Genomic DNA, 9,836 nt, shown 5'->3' on the forward strand with positions numbered 1-9,836 from the left:
TCTTTTCTATGCAATGAATCTTGTGATCGGAGGATCCACTGCATGAACTCTAATCGCATGATTTACAGTTAATCGTATTTTCCAGGTTAACCTTTTTAATGAAAAGCACTGTTAATAATTTAGGAGAAGCAATATTTTGCAGTTCCGTTATGGGCCTTTTTCGACAAAAAAACCCCAACATTTTACTCAAAAATCCATGTTGAAAAAATTGACATATAGCGGTCTTGGAATAAGAAATATTGTCCGACTGGAACTCCTGGGATAAAATTCCCATCAGATTGTCATCTGATGTCTTCGTCTTTGTCAAAATTCTAAATCTATTTTTTTCCCTTAATGTTTCAAATTAACTGATGAACTCACCATGTTCAATGCTTACTAGTATATTATGTCTGTCTTTGTAAAGAAAGAAGGGGGCTTAGGTCCCCCCCCCCCCCGCGCGGTTCCGACTCCTATGTTTTATTAACCATAAAAGTATACAAACTAGGTGTTAGATGATTGTTGAACATTCTGTTCGTTTTCACAAAATCATATTCATAAAAGAATGTACACTGTAATTCCTTTATGACATACAAGCTAATAAATATAAAAAATACAAATGTTTATTGGCACAAACACAATTACATTAATTGGCAAAGGCACATCATCAATTGTTCATTATATATAAACAATAATCTGGTATAGAATATAAGACATAATCATAGCTAAATTGTACACCATTTGTAAAATAATTATGTTATGCAGTCATTTCTAGATGAAATGCATTTTTTAATAAATGAGGTTTTTTTTTCAGTACTTCTGGACAATGGCTTTTAAAGCAAAGTTTAACTTTTTGAGTATTAGACATATTTAATATTTTATCATGGAAAAAATTCATCAAATTCCTTTCAAAAGTTAATCTATGATTATTGTATTTATGGCAGATGAAGAGAAAATGAAATTCATCTTCAACCTCTCCTGTGTTACATATATTAATCAAAGTACTCAGAAGTACAGAGAGCCGGGCTCATTTACAGAGTAGAATGGATTTCTTACATGAATCACGTTTATATTCTGATGAAAAAATTATTTTAAAACTATCAATATAAATGATAAGACACTGGCAGTGAGTTTTTCAATCCTAATACCACGGTCCGATTTTGTCAGAATCAGAATTAATCTGGTACCGCAGCTGAATGTAAACAAGCAGGCCAGTCTGGTTCCCTCTCCTGCTTTACCTCGTATGTGTAGAAAACTACGGTAACACTGATTATCAAAAATCCTTGCGCTAATGAACTATGTTCTTTGACTTATGAAGTTTTCAAAGTCATTACTACTAACTTCGTTTTATTTTTGTTGCTTTATTTAGCGTCTGTATTATCTCAAAAGCGGTTGAGAGTAAGAACTATATTTTTGCACGTAACTTTAAAATGGCGACTATGGGGTCAACATCCTGCCTTGAACAGGATCACATAAGCCGGCAATTGCTCTTTGAGCAATAAGCCCGGCTAAAAATTCTTTTATCTGTGGGTATAGAAAAATGTCTTTCTTTTTCTATGGCAAGGTTATGAGCACTAAGTCTCAATCTGCTAATAATTGGTCTGTCTGTTTTCTTTTTTAATGTATCAGTGTATCCGCATCGTTTGAAATTATTAAAAACAACTTGATAAAATTTTAGTTTCGATGAATTATGAATCTTTGCATATTCCTCTTGTGCGCATTGATCTGATATTCTTTGTTTTGTGCTTCTCAAAAGTGGTTTTATTGAATTTTCTTTTTAGTAATGAATGAAAATCCTAACTTGTTGAAAAGTGAAAAAATATTTTTAGTCCATGAGTTTGTTTTGACTGTTGTTTTATAGATTTTAAATGCTGAAATATTCTTGGAAGTAATAAGATGGTTCCAAAATTTTACTTGAAAACTGTATTCTTGTCCACAGGGGTTGTCTACCTAAATCTGCTCTACAAGGAGCATTAGTAGTTTTACAATATACTCCTAAAATTTCCTTAATAAACTTCATGTGAAATCTTTCAATTATAGAATTTTCACCAATGTTATTATAAATACCCCAAATCTCAGAGCAATAAAGAAGAACTGGTGTTATAATTGAGTCAAAAAGTTTTTCCAAAAGTTTACATGGATTATCCAAACCAATTGTTTTCTTAATCTTAATATATGCTTTTCTTATGGCACGCCAAATTAACAAAAATGAGCAAAACATAGTTTCACAGTCGATAAACTAGATTTATCGGTTGTAAACTATAGTTTACGGACTGTAAACTATAGTTAACAACGTTAATCTATATTTTACATCTGTAAACCATAGTTAACGCGATAATCTATGTTTCACAACCGTAAACTATACTTAACACCGAAAACAATCATTAGTATGGCACGCCAAATTCACAAAAATGAGATAAACATCGTTTCACAGTCGATAAACTAGGTTTATCGGTTGTAAACTATAGTTTACGGACTGTAAACTATAGTTAACGATCTGATAAATATAGTTTCACGATTTGTGAAACTATGATTAACAACTCTTAACTATAGTTTACGATTGTAAACTATAGTTTACAAACGTGAATCTATGTTTATCAACAAAATCTATTGTTAACGCTTATTACAGACAGATAAACTTAGATTATCATTCGTAAACTATAGTTAACAATCGTTAAATTTAGTTTTACAGATGAAAACTATACTTAACGAATCGTTAACTATACTTAACGAATCGTTAACTATAGTTTACGGTTTGTAAACTATAGTTTACAGTCGATAAACCTAGTTTATCAAATGTGAAACTAGGTTTATCTCATTTTGTGAATTTGGCGTGCCATACATTTGCGATCGCAAAACATAGATTATCTGATAAATACAGTTTCACGATTTGTAAACTATAGTTTACAAACCGTTAACTATAGTTAACGATCTGATAAATATAGTTTCACGATTTGTGAAACTATGATTAACAACTCTTAACTATAGTTTACGATTGTAAACCATAGTTTACAAACGGAATCTATGTTTATCAACAAAATCTATTGTTAACGCTTATTACAGACAGATAAACTTAGATTAGCATTCGTAAACTATAGTTAACAACCATTAAATATAGTTTTACAGATGAAAACTATACTTAACGAATCGTTAACTATAGTTTACGGTTTGTAAACTATAGTTTACAGTCGATAAACCTAGTTTATCAATTGTGAAACTAAGTTTAGCTCATTTTTGTGAATTTGGCGTGCCATATTTTCTGGCCTTTTCCATCAGTACTGACATTGCTAAGTTCAGATTTCCATTGCATTTCAAAGTTAATCCAAGATAACAAAAGAGCTAAGTGCACTATTGCATTTTTTCTGCCCCCTGATTTCTCAAAATTTGAAGTGAATCATATATGCTTTTTTAGAACATCACTGAATAAAAGAGAATCCAATCTGACTATGTCTGGGATTTTTTTCAATTTTATGCGTCGTTGTATAATAGAATACAGTCTCAGAAGTAGCAATGTTTGGGGAAATTTTCAAAATTCGGTGCAATTCTCGGTGATTTTTCTTAAAATTAAATGTGAGCGCATGCTTGTTCAGGATTCATATTAACAAGTAAGAAAGATATTAGACATAAGAACTGACAGTAAAAAAATCTTTCCTGAACAACACTGCGCTCGATGTTTAATATCAAGAAAATCCTTGTGCTGCGCGGTGCTTTTTCGCGCGAGGAAATTCGGTCGTAAGTGACAAATGTTGTTTGTTTTACATACTTTACCTATTTTAGCGCTCTAGTTATATAAATTAATACTTTTCTTGTAATAATTAAATGAAGGATCAAAAATCATAGTATGTTGCTGAATCTAGACTAAAACTTGGTTGAATTAATAAAAATCAATATCGTCTGAGGATCCGAGTTGCATGGAAACCTGCTTTCCGAGAAAAAGGCCTACATGGTATCCTTGACAATACAGAAATTCAGAAAATATGCAATCCTTCAGCATGCCGTAATTACTGCAATATTAGGTAAGTGATCAAATGGTGAACATTTAGATGTATGTATAAATAAACATACAAAGCAAACAGATTAAAGTGTTCTTTAGGCCTACATATCAGCTGCTGTTAAAAAATGAATGTGCTACTAGGCTTTTTTCGATTTTTAGAAAGGAAAATGGAGCTACTTTTCAAAAGAATAGCTAGGAATACCAAATCGAAATTAATGGTAACAGTTAAAGTCCATGGATTAATGTATAAACACCAGATATAATCTATTTATAGGCTACTGCATATCGCTGGATTTGTTTACAGTTTCCTAGCAATATACAAGGGAAATAATCGGCATTGAGGTCCCACACGGGATATTTCTAAGCTTCTTGAATCAAGAATTTATTGTTATAGGTTCTTTATATTTCATTTACGTATATTTGATAGAATAAAAATTAGATTGGAATATTGACATAATTGAGAATTAAAAAATTAATACATGTTCATATTAGTTATAATATTTATTCATACATACTTCTAAAATCAATGAATAAATCAATTTTGTTCTTTTTCAAAATTGATTTTAAAAAAGACGAAGGATTATTTTATTAAATTCTGAAAATGAATTTTAAACCTCTGAAAATATTAACGAAATTATTTCCAAGAAAATCATTTTAATTTTATTGAAAAAGACTTTCAAAAAAAAATTAATTATGCAGTGTATAATTTAGAGTCCATATACACTAATGGTAAAAAAAAAAACAAAAAAAAAAACCCCCAAATATGGACATTAAAAAAAAAGGATGTACCATAAAGATGTAATTACAGATTTTTTTTAAGCCTAGAAGATCTTTTTTTTTTTGTGATTAATTAAATGCCCATTTTGACATCAACATATTCAATTGCATTGTACAAAATCTAGTACAAAATAACATTATGGAAAGAGAACACTATATCTTCTGTATGTTAATGTCCATTCTTCTGTATTTACTTGCACAAATGAGCTGTAAATTAATAAGTTGCAAGCCTTAATTATTTATTTAATTGAAGAGAACAATTATTAAATTAATGCACACAATATTGTCAAAGGAAGAAAACATTTCTTTTCAATTATTGTACTCATTAGATTAATTATAATTAGTCTTTTCAATTAAATTAGATTAAAGAGAGCAAAATTATTGTGCACATTCAAATCAGCAAATGATATCAACAACTGCATTGATGCATTAAGCAATAAATCAGATATATCACTAATATATCATTAACTATTAAAAGAGATATTATTAATAATAATTAAATTATAAATCATATCAAATGAATTGGTACCGGTGTTACATGTATCTTTGAATAATTGAAGATATCTGCAGTTATTTGAGGCATTACATTGTAATGTGAATTTGAGCTAGGTTATGAAATCAGCACATTGTAGATAAACACAAGTTACATGTATTGTTCACACCTTCACTAAACTGCATGGTTATATTTTGGACATGCCCTTCTGTCTGTCTAGCTGTCTTTGTCAGTTCAAAACACTTTTGTGTCTAGTTGATTTTTCAGAAAGTAATTCATATACTTTGCTATCATATTTTACCTCATAACTCCTTATAAGAAAGACCCTTTTGATTATTAAATAAAAGAGTTAAATGTCAAGGTCAGAAATTCATATATTAAATAAAAAAAATTCTGAAGTAGGGCACATAAATTAATTCCCTGAATTGAATAGTCCTATTTTAAACCTATGGGCAGATTACCAAAGCTTCATTAACACACCAATAATTATAACTCTTATAATTTAATTAAGAAATAAAAGATGCATGGAAAGTGTTGTGCTGATGAAATCTTTAATAGTATGTTTTAGTACCGACAAAGAGTTTTGTCATAAAGAGTTTACAAAGCAAATTAAAGCATTTTATTATTCAAATAAACAGTGTCAAGGCCCTTGTGTGTTTTTTCATCATGGTAGAAAACCCTTTCTTTGATCCATGTAATTGTACATGCACTATAAATTTATGCAAATACAGAAAATATCTTTGAAAATTAACTTATAACAATTTTTTACCACTATATTTTTAAATTTTGATTTCAGGAGCAACCTTTCTCATCATGCCTAAAGCATACGACTGTTGCTGGTGTCATCAGAGAAGTTGCGGTGGATCTGAGTCAAGGAGGCACGTTAGAACGCAACCGCTGATAAAGGAAACAGAGCGGCGACTAGGGAGAGCTGTACTTAAGGAGGATGTAGTTTGTCATAAATGTTACCAATCCTTTTCTCGCAAACGAACAGTTGTTGGTGCCTCAAATACATGTACTCTAACATGCAGTGATCCAGAATACTTCCCACCTCTGCCCACGTGTAACTCAGATTCAAATCCTTTATTAAAAAGTCCAAAATCAATATGCCTTCCCATAACATCAACGCCAAAAGGTCACAGAAAATGTGTCATTTGCAGAAAGCCATACTCTAACAGAAACCGCCTTATAAATATCCCAGCGTCCTCCATTGTACAAGCTTTTGTTGAAACGGGAATCTTCATCAATGATGACAGCAGATGTTGCAAGATGCATGTTGAAGATGGCTACCTAAATAAAGATGCACTCTCAGGACTAACGACAACAAAAGATGAAGAACAACTATCAAGAACTGACATATGCAAGCTTTTATCTAGCCTTAGAAGTACCATCAAATCTGCAACTTACCTCAACTTTGATGTACCATCTCTTCTGAGTGAAGAAGACTATTTGTGTCTCACTGGCTTGAGAAAAGAGCAATTTGCAGAACTTGTTCATGAATTAAAGAATATAAGGAACAATTCCAGCCGTACCAAGAGAACTTGTCTTGCTGTATTCCTGACAAAACTCCGCACTGGCCTTCCCAACACAATACTTTCCACAATCTTCAAGCTTTCTGTATATCAGATTCAAAGAATAATTCCATCAGTAAGAGAGGCTCTCATGCAGAATTTTGTGCCAAAACATCTTGGATTCCAACATATAAGTCATCAGGAATTCTCTCAGCATCATACAACTCCAATTGCCCGAAAGCTTTTCACCACTGAGGAAGATCAAGCTGTTATCATCTTGGATGGTACATATATATACATCCAAAAGAGCTATGACTACGAATTTCAGCGCCTTTCATACAGTCTCCATAAAAACCGTCCTTTAGTGAAACCTATGATGGTTGTGGCCTCTGATGGGTACATTTTAAGTGTTATGGGACCATATGTGGCAGATTGTCACAACAATGATGCCAGCATAACAAAGCATATGTATTCTCAAAATGCAGAAAACATTCAAGGTATGTTTACTGTTACAGATTTGAAATACAAGTATGTCTTTTCAATAGACCCAAGTTCGTGGAAGTCAAGATATAATAAAAGTAATAACATTGATATTTTTTTTTGCTCCAGTATGGTTGAAAGAAGATGATGTGGTCGTAGTTGACAGAGGGTTCAGGGATGCAGTGACCTTTATGGAAGATATTGGATTGAAAGTCCACATGCCATTCTATCTGCAAAGGGGAGAAAAGCAACATACAACTACGGAAGCCAACCTCTCAAGAATGGTCACTAAAGTAAGATGGGTAGTTGAGAGTGCTAATGGCAGACTTAAACAGTGGAGACTACTGGACAAAGTTATTCCTAACAAGCTACTTCCACAGGTTGGGGATTTTGTTAGAATCGTATGTGCACTATGTAACTGTTTCAGGCCTTGTCTTGGTAGCATGGACCCTGAGACTGAAAGTGTTGCCATCAAAATGCTAGAAAGGTCACAGGAATCCAATGAAGTCCAGGTTCTTGTTCAAGAAAATAAGCTGTTGACTCGCTGTGCTGTATATTCAGCTATCGATGCATCCTCTGAACTTGCTGATTTCCCTGTCCTTTCACTCGATGACCTACGCTCCCTGACATTAGGTATTTATCAAGTCAAACATGCAGAGAATTACACACGAGAACATTTAAAAGATGAAGGCAGCTATGAAGTTATGGTATGCCATGATTTTCCAAATCTTTTGAGAGTTAAGATTCAGTCTCGCCATTCTAGAAATGTTCTTCACACACTTTGGATAAAATATAGAGGTAGAGAGGAGAGTGTAGAGGCCATTTGTGGTTGGTACTGTACATGCAAAATTGGAGCAAGACTTGTTGGTTGCTGTGCCCATGTGTCCAGTGTACTGTGGTTCCTTGGATGGAAAAGGCATCAGAGTGAAGAACCACTGTCATCTGGACCTGGACCTAAATGTCACTTTCTGAATGCGGCATACCAAGAAGATTCAGATAGTGACATTGTGGAGGAGTGAATTTCAGGAATTAAGGTACTCCAATCTCAGCCAGGACAGATAACTCTTAAATTCCTAATTTATATTAAAAAATCTCAAAATGATGCTTATGAAGGGAAAAAATTTTACGCCATGAAAGTACTTTAAAATTACATACATGTTTGTAAAGAAATTGAGGTTCATTTTAATCTTACCACAGAAACTACAGCTGCCTTAAATGTATAAACATTGTGATATTTATTCAAAAGCCTGGATGCCTATGATTTTCATTTCTAAAATGTGTTTGTTGATGATCAATTTTGAATAGAAAATGTATTGTAGTTTTTTTATTCGCATTTCTAGAACATTTAATTCAGATTTATTAATTTTTTTTATATAATATGATTAACTTTAAGATGCAGTTTGAAGAATTATTGTGGGTAAAAATATGTTACTTTAAGAATTCAGACACATTTTTGTAAGTTTGTTCAATTAGTCAATGCCTGATTTTCAGAATCTAAGGATCGGAGTACCTTAAGGATTAAATAGATCTTTCAAAGGAAATTCATCTCAAATGATATAGGTATTACATTTTATGTTTGCTTCAGCAATCAGTGTAGATTTGATTGGATAGTTATATCTTTGATGGTTTTTTTTACATTTAATTTATATGAATTTGCCTTTGCTGGTATGTTCAAGGTGGAAACATGGGGTAACAATGATAAACAATTTAGAGGGAAACATATGTTAAGAATCAGTTATGCTGAAATAAAATTATTAAGATACTAGTATAATGTCTGTAATGATATACACAATAATACATAAAATGATATTTTCATGTAAAATATGATGATTTTTATCGGTGGGAGACAAATCAGTCTCTAACTGTCAAATAATCTGATATTGATAGTAAATAAGCTTTAACCTTAAACATGTTAAACCCTTCATACAGGTCTGTTTGAGATATGATTATATGTAATTGTTAATGTATATATATATATATATATGTGTGTGTGTGTGTGTGTGTGTGTGTGTGTGTGTGTGTAGGAGTGACATGTCTACACTGTTGAAGACAATGGAATATTTTACATGATCATATATGCATTGCAAAATATGAACTATCTCTTACATTCTACTCATCTTATTTTCAAAGTAAGGCTACCTGTATGCATGTATATGTTTTAATTACCTCTTCCTCATTTTTTGAAACTGTTCTTTATTAGTCATAACCTTTTAAACCTAGAAATGATTTTAGGCAATGGCATGATTCAGTGTAAATGCTAGCCACAAAACAATTGCTTATCTTCATTTTTGATTCCATTTCCATAGCAACTGTAATGTATGTACTATTAATCTGAAGATTTAAAAAAGTCAGATTGTAAAATTGCTAATTTTTGTTTTTTTGTTTTGTTTCCATGGCAACACCAGAAAATAGGATTATACCCTATTGACTTTTCCATAAATATGAAATATGAAGCCTTAAACTTGTGTTTCAGCAAAGACCATTGTTCCCTGTTAGACCATAAAAATGTGCGATAAGATTTCAAAATGATCAAATATTATTTTTTTTCCAAATTTGAGACTTGTTGCCAAGGTAACCATACATCCATAACATCCTAAAACCTGAA

General features: G+C 31.9%; 1 protein-coding gene across 1 annotated transcript; it reads left to right on the forward strand.

The window, feature by feature from the left end:
* Nucleotides 1-3,829: 3,829 nt before the first annotated feature.
* Nucleotides 3,830-8,250, forward strand: LOC134269743 (uncharacterized). Its single transcript, XM_062751947.1, has 3 exons — nucleotides 3,830-3,992; nucleotides 6,037-7,248; nucleotides 7,361-8,250. The coding sequence occupies exons 1-3, from the start codon at nucleotides 3,920-3,922 to the stop codon at nucleotides 8,248-8,250; spliced, it is 2,175 nt and encodes a 724-aa protein (XP_062607931.1). The 5' UTR covers nucleotides 3,830-3,919.
* Nucleotides 8,251-9,836: the final 1,586 nt, after the last annotated feature.

The sequence above is a fragment of the Saccostrea cucullata genome, unplaced genomic scaffold, assembly GCF_032062105.1.
Source record: "Saccostrea cucullata isolate Sc308-1 unplaced genomic scaffold, CSIRO_AGI_Scuc_v1 ctg382, whole genome shotgun sequence".
Classification (NCBI taxonomy): Eukaryota; Metazoa; Mollusca; class Bivalvia; order Ostreida; family Ostreidae; genus Saccostrea; species Saccostrea cuccullata.